At 37.6% G+C, this 18,471-nt stretch overlaps 3 protein-coding genes across 3 annotated transcripts; 1 reads left to right on the top strand and 2 right to left on the bottom strand.

Annotated features, from left to right (window-relative positions):
• Positions 1 to 8,473: 8,473 nt before the first annotated feature.
• On the bottom strand, positions 8,474 to 8,821 carry LOC105086783 (keratin-associated protein 15-1-like). The gene has a single exon (XM_010977362.3). It carries the CDS (start codon positions 8,819 to 8,821, stop codon positions 8,474 to 8,476), a length of 348 nt encoding a protein of 115 aa, XP_010975664.1.
• Positions 8,822 to 10,926: 2,105 nt separating this feature from the next.
• Positions 10,927 to 11,842, top strand: LOC105086784 (keratin-associated protein 13-1-like). The gene has a single exon (XM_010977363.3). It carries the CDS (start codon positions 10,991 to 10,993, stop codon positions 11,495 to 11,497), a length of 507 nt encoding a protein of 168 aa, XP_010975665.1. The 5' UTR covers positions 10,927 to 10,990; the 3' UTR covers positions 11,498 to 11,842.
• A 5,973-nt stretch (positions 11,843 to 17,815) lies between these two features.
• LOC105086838 (keratin-associated protein 13-1-like) lies at positions 17,816 to 18,471 on the bottom strand. The gene has a single exon (XM_010977420.3). It carries the CDS (start codon positions 18,401 to 18,403, stop codon positions 17,876 to 17,878), a length of 528 nt encoding a protein of 175 aa, XP_010975722.2. The 5' UTR covers positions 18,404 to 18,471; the 3' UTR covers positions 17,816 to 17,875.

Below are 18,471 nucleotides of genomic sequence, written 5' to 3'. Positions count from 1 at the left end.
TGCAGTCAATTGACCACTGCTTCACAGGAGCCTGGTACTATGAGCTTAAGCAATTTAGAATTTATCTTTACAGACCTGCACTGCGCTGTTTTAAGCAGCAGCAAAAATATTCTGAGGACAACATATCAAAGAACAAAGCAAAAATGTTTCATAATCTCAATTTTCTTGTTGATGCTTTTTATTTTTCCTTCTATCATTACGTAAAATCCAATTACTTAAGTCAGTCTCATAGTAGAAATGTCTAATTTAGTAGTTATGAGACTGTGGTAGCCGATTGGGTTTACTGAGACTTCACTGTGTCCTATGTCAGAAAGTCCGCTCCTCGTTTGGGTCTTCGGCCGGAACACTCGTCTTTGCGTAGAGGCGTCAGACGTTAAGGAGGGCCTCTTTGCTTGCAATACTGTCCAGTTTCTAGACACTATTGCTTTCATATCATCATTTCTCAATTTTTGCTCCACTTGCTCAAATAAAAATTCTTAGATACTTCATCATGCATTCTGCTGTATCCATTGAGAATATTTTTCAGCATTCATTTAACCTTGTTCTAGGATTTATAAAATAAATTTGTATAAGTGTAATTTATTAATGGCATATATTCCTGATAACTAAATGCCACATTATTCAGATCTTTGAAGACGTAATGATCAATATTTCCTTGATATCAAATGCTTAGATAATATTAGTAAGAAAAGTAGATACTTTATTACCCGAGAGATTGCTCACCACCATCAAGATGAGTGCTTTTTAAAAATTAATTAACAAATTAATTAATTAGTTAATTAATTAATTTTTGCTTCTTGCATAGGATGATATGGTTTAAAAAGCAGAATTTTAAAAGTAAAACTGAGTTTAAAATACACTACTGACTAGCTGATCTTGGACAAATTAACTTCTCTGTACCTCAGATATATTAAAAAACAAAACAAAAAGAAAAAAAAACTGAGTCCAACTCTTTGTGTTTATGGATTGTAAGAGTATACTGTTACAACATGTTAAAAATGAAAGCCCACCAAATTTAGACTACTACTTTTAAAAGTAATATAAAATCAATAAATTAATGATTTTAATTTTCATAGCTAAATTTTATTTTTGTCTACAATGAAACTTGTTTTTACTGTTGTGATTTTTCAGCCAACAATAAAAGCCTAACAATATATTTTGGTTTTATTGGAGAGACATTCTTCAAAATGCCTTTTATCCCTTTCCACACAAACATGCTTGAAATGGTCATTAATCAGAATGACCTGCTGCTTCTGAGCTGGAACACTCAGCTCCTTTCAGAGAACTGCTTTGTCTCCAAAGTTTTCCTCTGTCCATGAGGAAACATGACCTGTGCGCAACACAATGAGATATGAGTCAGGAACACAGGAAAATGCTAAATAGAGATTTTTGTCAATCAGGACAACTTCTGACGGATAGAAGATATCAAGGTAGTTTTTTACATTTAATAAATAATTTATATCTAAAGTGCTGTGCTCCCTTGAAAGCAGAGTGAATCAATTGCTAACATTTTATTAAATGATACTCTGAAAGTAACAAATTATGTAGAAGATACAATTCTTGTCTCAGGGCTTCCTTTCAGGCAAGTTGATAAGAGTTAAAAAATAAGATATTGCCCACAAACTACAAAATATTTCTAATACCTTTCTGGCCAGAATCATTCCAAATGATAAAACATGGGGGAAAAAAAGTGAATTGCAAATATTATTGGAAAATAAGTATTGACTAAAACAAGCAAATGAAAGTTCTCATTTAGAAATCTGTCCCCAAGAATGTGCATTAAATTTAGGTGACAGAATGAAATACTAAAATTACTCCTCAGAAATTTCTATTGATCTCCAGTTTCTTATATATTACAGTCTAAATTTGTGAGCATGACATCCATGGTATCCCATAACCTTTCTAGTTCAAGCTCAAGATTTCTTCCACATGTGAAGGGCAAGGGAGAATCCTTAGACATGCTCTTTGCATATTTCACTTTCTTATTTCCTTTCCTGTGACTCTGCCTGTTCAGATGTATGATCTTCTATGTCCTAACCTGAGCTTTACTTTTTTCTGGGAAACATCCTCCAAACTTCATTTCTTGTCTTGTGAGATTATATCAGTCTAATTAACATTATAGTTAGTTGACAGTATTGTTGATAGCTGTATATCAGTTCCATTACATTATTACTTAAACTTGTATTCTCCAGAGCCTAGCATAAACCCTAGCATACAGCAAGAACAAATATATAATTGTTTAAATGACCTTGTTTTCTTGTATTTGAAATATGAATCTCTGAGTAGATGCTTGTTAGTGTGAAATATTTGGTAGATACAGCTGAAGAAGTTCATAGTAAAGTACCCATATGATGAATTGAATTGAGATGGTTGAGACTTAGAGAGCAAAACCTGTAATGTCAGATTCAAAGCCTCAAAATGAAAGAAAGTGTGGTTTATGGTCAGCTTCATCATTGCTGGCAGATACTAGAAGAGTGGAAGTCTTTTTTGTGGAGTACATAGAATGAGTCAGACAAATTAAAGAAAGCTCTCACAATGCCCACGAGATAGTAAAGCAGAGTCTATAAACAACAATTGGTCTCCATTGGTCTTGATTATTTGAAATATAGTGAGAAGATTATCTAAGTCTTACTCTTACTTCTTGGTCCAGGACGGTCAGAGTAGGTGTGATCCCAACAGACAACTTAGACATTCTAGAACCGAGACGCTTGTCACAAAAATGCCATTATCTTTTCTCTAGTTGCAGTTGAACAGGTCATTTTAATTCTAAACATAATAATAATTACTACATTTATATGAAACGGTGGAATAATATTTGCCAAGTAAGTAGTTCAACATTATTTTGGATTTATGCAGTACAAATACATTTATTGGGCAGTCATCATTTGCAACACCTCATTCAGGCACGGAGTAATATACCGTTGCATTTTTACCATCCTATCCCTATCCCGAATGTTTTAGTTCCAGTGTTCACAGTTAAGAACTATACCAAAGGGCTCATTTTCTGGATACCCATCTAAATAAGTGGCTCTAGACAGGGAATAATTTTACTTCCAGACAGCATTTGGCAATATCTGAAGACCTATTTGAGTGTCACAGCCAGGGTGGAGGAGGGGCGTTAGTGCTACTGGCACCTAGTGGAAGAAACCAGGGAGGCTACTAACCACCATACAATGCACAACACAGCTCTATCCTGACAAAGTAGCGTGCAACTCAAATGTTGACAGTGCCAGGAGTTATGGAAACCATGGAGAATGAACACTTGCACAAAGCACAGAAAACAAAGCAGAAAGGTAGCAAATGATAAAAGAAGGGCATGGCAAACAATGGGGGAGCATGACAAAGGCAAAGGAATAAAGCCAACATGAGAAATGTGATGACAGAAATAGCATAAGATGGACAAATCGATTAAAAATGATCTTGGAAATAAATTCTCTGAACATCGCCCTCTGCTCTAATAAGTCTCTTGTGCACAGCTGGGAACAGAGTTGTGTTCTTAGCACAATTGTGCTAAAGAGTACAGATGGCTTGTAGGCAGAAAAGAATACACAGACATTTCATTAAGAGTTTTAGTTATTCCAGTGAGCAGTTGTGAAATTGTGCTAGAAATCTCTCTTATGAATTGGACATAAGAATCTGAGAAAACCATCATAAAAAAGTAAGAGAATAATTTAACAACCTGAGAGGAAGATTACTATATGTAAAATTTTAATTTACTCCTGCTTTAAGTCTTGTGCAGTAATTTAAAGTATAGCATATTTTTTAATGAAATAGAAACTATCAGCCCAGAATTTCGAGAACAATGGAGCCTGTGATGGTTAATTTTCTGTGTCAGCTTGGCTAGGCTATGGTGCCCAGCTGTTTGGTCAAATACTAGTCTTGCTGTTGTTGTAAAGGCATTTTGTAGATGTTGTTTACAGTCAGTTGACTTTAAGTAAAGGAGATTGCTCTCAAGAATAAACAAATGGGACCTAATTAAACTTACAAGCTTCTGCTCAGCAAAGGAAGCCATAAGTAAAACAAAACGACAACCTACGGAATGGGAGAAAATTTTTGCAAATGATGAAACCGATGAAGGCTTGATCTCCAGAATATACAAGCAGCTCATTTGACTTAATGAGAAAAAAACAAACAACCCAATCCAAAAATGGGCAGAAGACCTAAACAAGCAGTTCTCCAAGGAAGACATACAAATGATCAATAGGCACATGAAAAAATGCTCAATATCACTAATTATCAGAGAAATGCAAATCAAAACTACAATGAGGTTATCACCTCACACCAGTCAGAATGGCCATCATTCAAAAGTCCACAAATGACAAATGCTGGAGAGGCTGTGGAGAAAAGGGAACCCTCTTACACTGCTGGTAGGAATGCAGTTTGGTGCAGCCACTGTGGAAAACAGTATGGAGATTCCTCAAAAGACTTACCATATGACCCAGGAGTCCTGCTCCTGGGCATATATCCAGAAGGAACCCTACTTCAGGATGACACCTGCACCCAATGTTCATAGCAGAACTATTTACAATAGCCAAGACATGGAAACAGCCTAAATGTCCATCAATGGATGACTGGATAAAGAAGAAGTGGTATATTTATACAATGGAATACTACTCAGCCATAAAAACTGACAACATAACACCATTTGCAGCAACATGGATGTTCCTGGAGAATGTCATTCTAAGTGAAGTAAGCCAGAAAGAGAAAGAAAAATACCATATGAGATCGCTCATATGTGGAATCTAAAAAACAAACAAACAAAATATAAATACAAAACAGAAACAGACTCATAGATGTAGAATACAAACGTGTGGTTGCCAAGGGTGCAGAGGGTGGGAAGGGATAGACTGGGATTTCAAAACGTAGAATAGATAAACAAGATTATACTGTATAGCACAGGGAAATATATACAAGATATGGTAGCTCACAGTGAAAAAAAATGTGACAATGAATATATGTATGTTCATGTATAATTGAAAAATTGTGCTCTAGACTGGAATTTGACACAACATTGTAAAATGACTATAACTCAATAAAAAAAAAAGTTAACAAAAAGATGAGGTATATTTATACAATGGAATATTATTCAACCATAAAAACTGACAACATAATGCCATTTTCAGCAACATGGATGTTTCTGGAGAATGTCATTCTAAGTGAAGTAAGCCAGAAAGAGAAAAAAAAATACCATATGAGATCACTCATATGTGGAATCAAAAAAAAAAAAAAAGAACACAAATACAAAACAGAAACAGAGTCATAGACACAGAATACAAACTTGTGGTTGCCAAGGGTAGGGGGAAGGGATAGATAGGGAGTTCAAAATTTGTAGATACTGACAGGCATATGTAGAATAGATAAACAAGATTATACATTATAGCACAGGGAAATATATACAAGACCCTGTGGTAGCTCACAGTGAAATAAAAAGTGACAATGAATATATATATGTTCATGTATAACTGAAAAATTGTGCTCTAGACTGGAGTTTGACACAACATTGTAAAATGACTATAACTCAATAAAAAAATGTTAAAAAAAAGAATGTTGGAGGGGCTTATTCAGTAAATTAAGACCTTAAGACCAAAAACAGAGATTTCTCAGAAACAAGAAATTCTGTCCCTCTGAAGCATTCTTTCAGACTCTGCTTCCATGAATAGTGTAGGGTGTGTGTGTGTCCTCTGGGCTAAGAGAGTCATCTCCAGAGCAGATAGATGCCAGCTAAAGAGAGCTGGGTAGGATACAGGGCTAAGTGGTGGGCGACACTGAGGGTGAGGAGCTAAGGAGAGGTTCTAAAAGTGTGTGCTGTCAGGGCAATGGTTCAGGGTAGATGGTCCCAGGAAGTGAGCCAGAGAGGTAAGAAGGTAGTTTCTGGAAAACATACCTCCATTTCCACCAGAAAAGAGCCAGTATTCAGACATGGGTGATAAGAGAGGATACTCATCAGCAAAGAACCACTGGTAGCACTTATGACTAGCTCAGTGAAAAGACTTTCTATGTGCCTTTTAAACACCTCAGAATATCACCAGACAATCTGTTAATGAAGCAAAATGAAGGATATCCAAACTTCCAGCATTGAGGGGAAGTACCACTGCATCCAAAGATTTAGCTGTGTCTCCAAAAATCAGGTGTTAGAAGTGAGGTCCTGAGGTCAAATGGCTTCAAGTCATACAATTGATTGGGACTGCGCAAATTTATTACCTGATAGTTTAGAATCAATGGGCAAAGCAAAGAGAGGGTACTGACATGGAGCCTCTGGATAAGTTAACCGTTGCTTAATTAGGGAGGTGTTTTTCAGGTCTGCAGACTATTATATCCAATAAGTTAATCTATAGGAGTTTCCCGAAGCATACAGTGAAATGATTTATTGCTTTAATCTCACCTTTTCCCAGGAAACGTCTCCTGAAACAACCAATTCATGTTGACTCAGGTGGTCTAAAGCTGTCAGATGAGACAGGTGGCCCCAGTCATCATTCTCTTTCCTCCCAACCCTGGTTCTCTTTGATTTGAATAGAAGAAGCCAGGAGCAGAACATTGATGGAACACAAGGAGGGTAAATAAAATGATCAGGCCCCTCTAAGCCACCGGTGACCTATGGAATAACATGACCAGCCTTGAACAGAGGGAAAAGGAAGAAACTTTAGTATGGCTAGATGACTGGTTTTTAATTTATACTGGGTTGGACTTAACTCCTAATATGAAATGAAAATGTCTCTTAGTATCTTAGTGTGATCATAGATCTTGCCCATGGTATTGCTCAGAAATTCAGGGAAGTAAGAACCTTCAGGTCAACTGTGAAGTTCAGTAGCAGGAGAAAAGTGATGCAACTTCCTAATTTTGCCCTCGTGGGTCCAATACATCCGTTACACTTAAAATCAAAGATGGCTACCCAATAGTTCTCGATTCTTTCTCACGTTCAGTTGTAAGGTTAGACTTTCACTGAGTGAGTCTGATACAACAATTTGTTTCTTGATCAATGAAAGTAAAATAAAGTATATTGACCTTAATTCACGGAAAAGTCTATTTTCATTTATTATTTCACTATTTATCAGTATATCAGCTTACTTGAAATCAGAATATATTTCATGAGCATGGAAGCTATGAAAATGTAGCTCTCAAATCTCCCTCTGCAGGGAACATAAAGGACAGGGCTGCAGCTCCCAGTCTTTCAAGCTACCATCACATTTATGCCAAGGTCATGTTGTGCCTTGTCAGTGACTGATACTCAGGCAGGTCTGTCTTCATGACACGAGGGACTCCTTCAATGGGTGACTTACCAAAACTGTCTTGGAACGTCCCTGAAGATTATTCTAACACAACCAACCTTCTTTCCCTCTTTCCCTCATTCCTTCCTTCCTTCCTTCCTTCCCTCCCTCTCTCCTTCACTGAGTTCAGACCTGCATCGTTGTCTGATGGCTCTCCCATAATTCTCCAGCTACCTCACCATTTTCACTGACAGGTATTTTCCCCAACAAATATCTTTCATGTTATATCCTAGTTGGCAGCTATTTCTCAAAGGACTGCAAGTAACACATTAGATCAGCAAGATTACTTTTTTATATGAAGTGGTAATTCACTCCTACTATTGTCAATAAGTTTCAAGTGGTATCCTTAACTCTTTTTTGAAGCCCTTGTTCTTTGTGTTCCCATTGAATCGTTTTTATCACCATTATTACACTTGCTACATGACAGTGAGTTAAAATTGTGTGTGTGTGTGTGTGTGAACTCCATGAAGGCAAGGAATTTATGTCTTTACTCAGCACAATGTCTGGTCTATAATCAGAACTCAGTAAACATTTTTCAATGAATACCCACCTAAAAACAAAATTTTCTAAAGCAATAATAAACAAATTCACCTAGGAGGGGCTATAAATCTCTTAAGACATGAGATATGCCATCTATTTGGATTCTCTAAACTTCCCTTTTCTACCCAGCAAAATATAAATGAAACAAAGAAAACAACAACAACAAAATGTTTACCAAATTAAGACAGTTGAAGGTATTGGATGCAGTCACTAAATGTACCATGTGAATAAAAGAAAATGGAATACCATAATTTATGCTAAATAAATAAGTTTATTTTAAATGCCATATCCATTTGAAATACAGTTAAGTGAAAGAATCTTAGGAGAAAAATAGGAGAGGAATCTTAAATAGTAACAGAAGTGATTTTGAGCATTGGCATAGGAATGAGGTCAAGGTATATCTCATATGTCTGATTTAGAAAAGGTCACAGGCCACTCTGTCCATGGTGAATCATATACTTCCAGGAGGACTGTGATGGTGAGTCTTGGTGATGAAGACGGTCAGTAATCATAAATGTTGAGGAGGCTGAGTGTTAAAAAGTTTCACAAAGTGTGGACATAACCATGAGGTCATGGGAGATATTCAGTAAGTTGATCTAAGAAGAGCGAGAGCTAAAGGCTAGTTGGTAACGTGATGAGTGGAAACTCATGGAAGAAAAGTAAGTTGGTCAGCAGAAGTTGTATCCACAGCCCAGAGACTGGAATGCAGGATTTCTATAACCGAAAGACCCAAAGCTGGTATTTCCAAATCCTAGAGATCCGGTGCAATTTGTTTGGCAGGGACCGCGGAAGATAAAGTTCTCTGGGCGGAAGCGGGACGTCCGGCAGGATCTAGTCACGGTAAAGGGATTCTGGTAGCTGGTGGGCTCAAAGATGGTCTCCCGAGAGCCACCTGGGAGAGAGGAGCCCAGCTGGAACATGTTGGGGTAGAAAGAACTATAGGGAGAAACTGGGCACCCCAGGTAACCTCCGAGAGAGCGGGAGGAGGAGTTTCCAAATCTGCGGTTGAAAGACATGCTGTCAGGAGTTCTCAGTTCAGCTGAGTTGCAGGCGGATGTTGTGAGTGTGAACGTTACCTCCTACACTCAACACTTATATACTCCAGCGGTGGCTGTAACAGCATGTGCCCATTTGAATAAGAATGCTTCATTAGGCTCCAGCCAAAATGAAATACATTAACCTTCAAAGACCCTTTTTATGAATGCAGACTTTTAAATGAATTTCATTAGTTTTTCAAAGCAATTGTTCATGAAGCAAAAATGTCATTTCTCATTCATCTGGCTTGGGGAGATGACTGTAGGTGAAGCATAATTGTACCCACGAGTCTGGTGTTTCATTCATCCTGTCCTTCAAGGCCTTCTATTGAACGGGTAGCAAAGTGAGGATTCTGTTGTGTTTAAAAGCTCTGAAGAATATTTTGTAGTCTCGAGGGGGGACACTTATTTTGTTCCAAGTTTAGGAGCATAATGTAGAACAGAAAACAAGCAATATCTCAATATCTGTTCCATCTCCTGAATCTTGTAGACCTTATAGACAAAATAACCCACTCACAATCCCTAATTGGTAGAGATGTTAAATGAGTGTCTAACATGTTTATTTTTATTTTTTACTTTTTTATTGAAGTATAGTCAGTTACAATGTGTCAGTTTCTGGTGTTCAGCATAATGTCCCAGTCATACATACACACACATATATTCATTTTCATATTCTTTTTCATTAAAGATTATTACAATATATTAAATTATAGTTCCCTGTGGTATACAGAAGAAATTTATTTTTATCTATTTTTATATACAGTAGTTCATATTTGCCAATATAAATATTTAACTCATCTAAATTGAATGTGTTTGCCTAACTAGTCATCCACTCTTATATAAGCTATTTCTGTGGAAGACTATTCTATGAAATCAGATATTAAGTAATTTTGAACATTCTTTTCTCCACAAAATGGAGGCTTTTGCACCCAAATGCATTTGTTCAGAAGTGGAAGGGAAATGTTTTTCTATGAAATGAATAAATCAAACAGCACAGAAGCCACAGAGAGATAAACCTTCTCAATCTCTCCTCTTCTTCAAGGTGTCAATCTTCATTACCTCACCACCAAGAGGTGGAATAATACAACCCAAAATTACCTTTAGTTTTAAAATATTGTAATATTTGTCAGAAACACTTGAAAACAATTAAAGTCAAAGCGATGTATCTTGCTTTCTGAGGCAAATGAATAATCTCCTTAAGGTGGTTCTTTTGGTCCAAAAACTCAAGGCAATTACTTCATAAACTTTCTTTAGAACAAAGGCATTTTCCAGATTCTGGAAAATTCTTTTAGTAGTAAACTTTGCCTCTGATTAAAGAGAGAAATACACTGGGCATTTTTGCCATACGTTTTGTTCTTATTTTTCATGTTTTTCCCTAGAATCTTAGATGAATAACCTCTTACATTCCAAAATAACATAAAGCAATTTATAATATTTAACTCATTCCACAATAAACACATACATACAAGGGAGAGAAAAGCTAAGACTGACTCTTAGTTTGCACACGGTTTTAAGCAGGAGCATCAGAAAATAAAGGAATCTCTCAGTTACTATTTCATTAAAGCCCTTAAAATTGAGATCTGATTTAAGAAATCCTCAAGCATCTTGCATGTTACCATTGTTGCTTCCTGATAGCTCTATCCATTAGGTAAAGTTGCCACTTCTTGGTAACAATCAATGCATGTTTTTTGTTTAAAAGAAATGACGATGAGTAGATCAGTGAGTTAGCAAGTTTGCTATCCAGGTGGCAATAATTTTGAGACAGATTGTGAAAGAGATATCAATTATTTTTAATTAAGCCAGCTTCCCTCAGCCCAGACATTGTCTACCTTTAATGTAGCTCTCTGAGTGATCTGCTCGGTGACCTCTGGTAGAGAAAGATGACTAACAGCTTTGAAGATTCAACACTATTACCTGAATTCCAAGGCACAAACATGACTGCACCTTCCAGTTATAAAACCACAGAAACTAAGTATGCATAACTATGCTGCTCTCTTCAATTCAATTAAAAAGAGGAAGATAACTTGTTTTTATGAGCCACGGGGATGACATCCCCAGTGAAAGAGTATATAAACATCCCAGTCCAAGAAGTGACATTCAAACTCAGATTCTTCTCACTGTAACTCAGCTGAACTCACACCTCCTGTCACCATGTCCTACAACTGCTGCTCTGGAAACTTCTCCTCTCGCTCCTTTAGGGGACAGTTGCGCTACCCAGGCTCCTCCTGTGGCTCTTCCTACCCCAGCAACCTGGTCTACACCACGGACCTCTGCTCTCCGAGCACCTGCCAGCAGGTCTCCTCTCTCCACAGCGGCTGTCAGGAGATCTGCTCTGAGCCTATCAGGGGCCAGGCGTTCCAGGTGGAGTCCAGTCCCTGCCAGTCATCCTGCTACCGCCGGAGGACCTCCACGCTCTCCCGTCCCTGCCAGACGACTTACTCTGGGTCTCTGGGCTTTGGCTCCAGAGGTTTTCAATCTTTTGGTTGTGGCTTCCCATCTCTGGGCTTTGGATCCAGTGGTTTCCAATCAGTGGGTTGTGGCCCCAGGGCTTTCTCATCTGTAAGATGTAGATCTAGCTTTGACAGTCCAACCTACTTCTCTTCTAGGAGCTGCCAGTCTGCTTCTTTCCAACCAACCTTTAGATCTGGCTTCTACTAATCTTATGCTTGAACGCAACACCTACTATATCTAGAAATTTGATGCAATATCTCCTATATCAAGATCTATACTATCTATTGGTCTCCTGTCCTACCGTTAGCTTACAAATTTGACTTCTACTGTTATCTACTATGGATTGGGAATAATTTGAATACCAGTAACTGGAAATGCAATCAGTAAAGAAAGATGCCAAAACTTCTTCCTTGTATTTACACAGATATGTGATATTGAAGCACATTTATTTCCTATTTCTTTCTCCTACTTATTTCCCCTAATGCCTCTATTTCAAATTTTACTAGTAGAAAAAAATGTAAGTTTAAATAAAAATATGTTATATGACATCCACATATTTGCTTTAATATCATTTTGTTTTCTCTGTGTCTTCAAAATGACTTCTAAATATCTGGCTAGATATTTCCATATCTTGTATTCATCACTGGAAAAAAATTATTTAAAAAGTAAAATTCTTTGGTGTCATTTAGGTTTGGAAGAAATTATTTCATCTTTCATGTTTACTCCATCTGTTAATACCTTCATATGATAAAAGCTAAAAATAAATTTTAACTATGGTCTTTTGTTCTGTAGGGAATTGGAAATTAGAATATGTTTATATAAAATAATTATAAATTGTAAGATATATTAAATTGATTACATCACGTAAGTTTGTAATCAAACTTAAAGAAACTTAAAGGAAGATTACCCATAAAATATATCCTAAAATATTTGAGAATTTGGAATGAGGATATTCAGTAAGAAATTAGAGAGTTAGATTTGGTGAGAATTCCAGCTCCTTCAGGTTTACTGTCATATAAGAAATCAAATTAAATTTCTAATTGATTTATAAATGAAATATCTAACACTCTCCAACACTTATTAGCAAGTAGGCCCAATATTTTCCATATAATTTGTTGCATACATTTGATGAAGTTCCAATTGCTCCTATTTTTTCAGTTGTTCTGTTGACAGCAATAGTTTAGGGGGGAAAAAAAGAAAATAAACTAAAAAATAGTGCAAATATTTTCTTGTTACAAGATTCAACTAAATATTTAGGCAGCTGATAACCCTTGAATCAGCAGTTATACTACAAACTTTTAACCATTAAGTCAAGGACAACGTTACTAAAGATACAGATGACCTAGATTCTTCCCCGCAGGGTAACCATATGTCTTGGTTTATTCCATTTGTCTCAGCGTCCAGTCCATTTGGTAATCGTCTTAGATTTTTACTTGTAATGAATAATTGAATTAACATAAGTGTGGACTGGTTTAGGAAAACCTCCACTTTGCTTTTGCTACTCTTTCATCTCGTGGAGGATGAAACTCGTACAGTGAACAGAGTGTCTAACCAGTGTTAAATCTGAAAGAAGACAAGCCGTACCCTATCCTTTCTTTGCTCATCCTTCTTGAACAAAATAGAACTACCACTCTTATTGCAGAGGGATCACTGAAAAACAAATCACACTCACATGCAAGTGGTAGGACAGTTCACACTTCAAATCTTGGTGGAAGGTCATTTGTTCTAATTTAGCCAGTACCGCGATGGCTCTTTTCACAGCCTGCAAGAAGCAGTAATATACACCAAGCTACCAGTAGGTGGAGGTAGAGGGGAATTTAGAATTAGTGATAAGGTGTACATGAAATACGGGCATAAAATTGAGGGTGGCACACAGCATATAAAAAATAATCTAAATGCTTTTGCTACTGGGGCTTAGCCACATATTGTATCATTTAAATCTACAATCATTTATTTTATTGTTTGGGAACATCTTACCTTCTTTAAATTTTGCAAGAAAAAATATTTTTAGGGGCAGTGAGATAAAACCAAAAGCTCACATTCAATGAAAAAAAATGAATACTGAATTTCTATTACTAAAGAAAGTTGATGGTGGATGTATAACTTGTACAACAATTTGATGACATTTCCCATCTACTGTGGGGGTCAGAAATATCACTTATGACATAAAAAGTAAAAGAGACAGTTTTGCTAAAGAAGCATTGGTATCTATTCCAAAAGATAAATTGTAAGATAATTACTTCCAAAGATGATTATTTATCATTAGCAGCTGCAAAAGATGTGTTAATATATCACTCTGGTGCATACATTTAATTTAGGTCAAATAACTATTCTAAATCATTTTCACTCATGTTAAATCCTAAGTTTTCTTGTGCAGGAAAAAGAGAAATTAACGGTAGCTAATGATATGATCCTCCATTAGCAGAAGAAAAACATCACTAAGGATTAATGAAGCCAGTAATATGTCAGTATTATCAAGTGCTTCAAATAGAAAAATGAATTGATTCCAATAGTAAGTTGATTTCTTCATCCAGTCCGAAGAATCCAAGTAAAGCTATTGAAAGTTCATGCTCCTCTATCTGACAATGTCAACTATAAAATCCCTTAAAAAGTTCAGCATCAAAGATAAAATTATTACCAGGAGGAGGGGAATAAAAGTTACCTCTGTTCTTAGTCACCCGAAAAAAAAGAATTTCTAATGGGAGACAGAGAGAGTGATATAAACAGAAGATTTTATTAGTAAAGTAAAAAGGTAGTAAAATAGCGTACATCCCTGAGAATTGGGGTTGGGGGGCAATCCAAGAGAGGAAAACGGTGTCGCTCCTTTGTTTTTCCTGTTCTTGCATCCTGGCTTAGGGGGCATTTTAGTGACTGATTATTGACAGCTCACGTTCTTTGAGCGCTCAGGCTGATTGACAGCTCACATTTCTTGAGCTCAGGCTCGCCCATCTCTTTTATGCATGTTCTTACCCATAATGCATACAGAGAAATCTTTGGGAGGGGCTCAAAGTGTAATGTTAATTACATTATAATGCGCATTGGGTCAGGTTAAGCCGGGTCCTTCTCTCTACTGTGCCGCCGCAGCATTAGATTCTAGCCGGCTTCGTTGCTGGCCCTCATGTAAAGAAAGTAAGTTTTTGGAGCCCTTTACCCTGAGTGCTGGTGCACTGTTATTTTCTGGGTTGCTCCCTGCTCCTTCCTCTCCCCTTGACCAATAAGCATTTCTGTCTAACTGCCTAACAAAATTATTGGTTGTCTCAGTAAATAAAAATACAAATTTTGGTGAAGGACAACATTCTGGTAAAACAATAAAGTAAGATTCCTGTGGAGTAGAAATACAGTTGTAATTGCTGTAAACACATAACTTATCACTGTGTCCAAATATCCTATAATATTCTGCTAATTAAGGTAGAAGCTGTAGTTTTAAAACTGTTTTGTTTATACCCAGAGTAAATTATTTTGGCAATCAGTGTTTTCCTTACCTCATCAATCATTCTTCCACTTTTGTATCACTGTTATCCTGGTGCCTTTGTGATGTTAATTTTATGCCATTAGTATATTATTTTACATAACAAAGCACATCCAGGGAATTTGTTTCCATTTCTTGTTTAGGCGACACATTCTTCCATGCTTAATTATCAATCTTTCCTCTACATACTAAGTTACTTTTGCACCCAATAATACTACTTTTCTCAACTCAGAGACTTTCCCATGATTTTTATCCTGATTGACTCTGTGTTCCTTCAATCTCACTCACCAACATAGAAATGCAGTTTACAGATTAGTGAGATGTCATAGTTTGGCAATTTTCCTTTTTTTTTTTTAAATTTTCAGAGAAAATCTTCCAGGAGCGACAAAGTGTGTTGGGGGAATTTGAAGGGAAGATAAAAATCTGTCAAGTTATATTAGTCATCTTCATTTTCTTGTTTATTTTTAATTTTTTAAAAATTTTAACAAGAAGCTCATCATCTTCAATTTTTTGGTTGCTGGTAATGAATTTGTGTACGTGTGAATGTGAAAGAGAATTTTTTTTGCTTTTTTTTTTTTTTTTTACTATTTTTGTTCAGTTATTGAGGAAGGGAATATATGATGTGACATTAATAATGATAATTAACATCAATAATATAGGATTTGTCATAACACTCAGGACTTCTAGCAAAATCTTCCTGAGAGGTAATCAAATATTTCTCTTGGTCTGTTATTAGGTGCTATGATTAATGCAAATGTTTTCAAAAGAAATTAGCTCACTTTTCTTTAGTGTTCTTCTACTAAACTCTAAATTTTATTTTTATTTTTACTGTTTATTATGAATACTACTCATGAGGCTAATGAAATTAGATCCAATAAGAGCTAAAGTCTTTTCAGATAAAGCAGTTTATTTCACATCAGAAATACTCAAAGCTCTTTGGTTAAACAAGGAGTTGCTTATTTTTTTAAAAATCAGGAAAGAATAACAAAATATCAATTCAAGAGATGAGATTTTCCTAGATCTTTAATGTATAAACTTTGGCAAGCTTCTAATCCTTGTTGACTTTTCATTCCTTCATGTCTGGAAAGGTTTATAGGGTATAATGTTCCTCTTTCCCACACGGATGTTTGAGCATCACATGCAAGGGTTGTATTAAGTACCCCTAGTGCCTTCCCTTACATTCTCATTCTCTTATGTATGACCCCAGGCACAGCTATGGTCAACAATTTCCTGTAGGCTTCAAGCTTCTTCGCACAGACAGTTTCTCCTCTCGAGCATATTCAGCATATTTTTTTCCTCTCTACCTGGGGTTTCTCAGAGGTTACAACCAGGAAAACAAAAGAAGCCCACAGTGAATCTTTCTTTGCACAATTAATAAGGTCCCAGGAAGTTAACACACATCTGGGACAACATTCCAGCAATGGGAGATGGCAGCTGGTGGATAAATGGGCTTCTCCTTGTCGACTGAAATAAATGCACAACCTAAAAGTTGTGAGTTATATTTTATTCGGTGGAAATTCTGAAGACTCAGCATGGGATGACAGCCTCCCAGATGGCTCTGAGGGACTTCTCCGAAGAGGTAGGGGAGCAGCCAGGATATATAGGAGTTTTTATAACAAAGATCAGGTAGTCAGAACATTAAAAGATTGCTTGTTAACTAAAGAAAACCAGGTATCTCAAGTTGAAGAATTTAGCTCTTTTCTATGTATGGGAGGAAGCAAATATTTGAGCTCATTGAATTCATTCCTTTGACAAGCACCTAGCCTTCTAGGGCCAGTATCCTGTCCTTTCTTATTCCGAGTGCCCTCAGGGTGCACCATTGTGAGTGGCTGCAGAGGCCGGGCTGCAGGCTTGTCTTCCCTGGGGGGTGGCGGCAGTGGCTGATGACTTGATGGCTTCAGCGTTCTTTGTTTACTGATATGGCTGGCCGTATTTTTCATTCACATCCCCGTTGATTGCCTTGGGGTGGGCAATTCTGTCATTCTATACCTCCCTAAAAAGGCCCTGAAGGACTGAGTCCCCATAGTCCACTATAAAATCAATCCCCAAAAATGTCCCTGTGTGAGATTTTCCTCCTTGATTCTTTCATCTCCCACAGTCTCCCAAACTTGCTCCCTGGGATCTTGTGCCAAATAAACTGTATGCACCCAAGTCCTGGACTTCAGCTCTGCTTTAGGGGAGAGAGGAATCTTGGCTAAGGTTAACGGCTACACATGTTTGTTCAACACTGCTCAGGTGTGTGGCTCTTGGTTGATTTTGGCTGAGCCTCGGAGAAGTACCAGGAGGTCACCACACACCTCCTTAGCCCAGTTCCTCTCTACCTTAGATCGCTGTGGGTCTCCTTACATAAGTTTACAGGTAAGGCTCGGGAATGCCGCAGCCATGGCAGGAAGGGATCGCAGCACTCACGCCGACCAACAGAGGGCAAAACATCTGCCCTGCGAGCTGTTTAAGGCTCATCTTGTCTCTTAGCTGAAAATCTCCACAAAACACATAGGTATGTTTTTGGTCTACATATGATCTCATCTTATAAACTGTATCCTAGTCTTGTTTCCTGCATTCCTAGTTTTGTTTTCCTTCCTTTATTGATTTCCTCAGCAGAAATCAATACATGCCTCCATTCTTAGCCAAGTGTCACTAACATAGGACATACAAATTTTCGACCTCCAGGAAATAATTCCTCTTAGTAGGGAGCATATCCAGTGACAACAAAAGTTTCCTCAAATCTAGCAAAATGTGTGTTCCCAAAGCCAGTTTCAGAGTCATATTCATCTTCATTTAAATCTCCCAAAAATCTTGACTTAAAAAAAAAAAACTATAGGCAAATAATAAGAAGATAGACAATATATTTGGGTGCCAGATGACAAAAATTTATTAGATTAAAATTTTCATCTTCAATTGATCTTCCATGAAAATCCAATAGCATAGATTCCTTCAATGATATAGATATCAGGACTTAATATTGGGTTATTCATGAAGTTCAGAGTTTCTCAAAAGTTGGTGATGCAAGAAACTGGTGATTTAAGAATAAAGGAACAGTGGTAAGTAGTGAGAAGGAAAAAGATGGCTGTACTGAGCAGAGACTTTGATCTCAATACTCAGAAGGATCTAGACCCTCAGCAAGTTGAATAATAGAAACCAGAGCTAGAGATTGGTCTATAACACCATGACTGGCAGCTGCTGGAGGTAAAGCAGGTTGGACGGCAGAATCTGGATCCACGGCTCAGGGAGGGGAAGCCACAGACTCCATAACCCAGAGGTCTGAAGCCACTGGATCCACAACGCACTGAGTAGCAGCTTCTGGATCCAGAGCTCAGGAAGCTGCAGCTGCTGGACCTAAAGCCCAGAGACCCAGGGTAAGTTGTCCAGCAGGGACTGCAGAGCTTGGAGGTCCTCTGGGGGCAGCAGGATGGCTGGCAGGGGCTGGACTCCACACAGGATGCCTGGCATCTGATAGGCTCACAGCTGGTCTCCTGACAGCCACTGTAGAAAGAGGAATCCCGCTGGCAGGTGCTGGGAGAGCACAGGTCCCTGGTATAGACCAGGTTGCTGTGGTAGGAAGAGCCACAGGAGGAGCCTGGGCAGCGCAGGTGGCCCCCAAGGGAGCGGGAGGAGAAGGTTCCAGAGCAGCAGTTGTAGGACATGGTGACAGGAGGTGTGAGTTCGGCTGAGTTACAGTGAGAAGATTCTGAGTTTGAATGTCACTCCTGAA

This window comes from Camelus dromedarius, chromosome 2 (assembly GCF_036321535.1).
Source record: "Camelus dromedarius isolate mCamDro1 chromosome 2, mCamDro1.pat, whole genome shotgun sequence".
NCBI lineage: Eukaryota > Metazoa > Chordata > Mammalia > Artiodactyla > Camelidae > Camelus > Camelus dromedarius.
The sequence above is the reverse complement of the archived record's forward strand: the minus strand, read 5'-3'. Positions and strand labels throughout refer to the sequence as shown.

Bases quoted from the DNA above. Each gene is read 5' to 3' on its own strand.
- LOC105086783 (XM_010977362.3), bottom strand. From the start codon at position 8,821: ATGTCTTTCAACCGCAGATTTGGAAACTCCTCCTCCCGCTCTCTCGGA.
- LOC105086784 (XM_010977363.3), top strand. From the start codon at position 10,991: ATGTCCTACAACTGCTGCTCTGGAAACTTCTCCTCTCGCTCCTTTAGG.
- LOC105086838 (XM_010977420.3), bottom strand. From the start codon at position 18,403: ATGTCCTACAACTGCTGCTCTGGAACCTTCTCCTCCCGCTCCCTTGGG.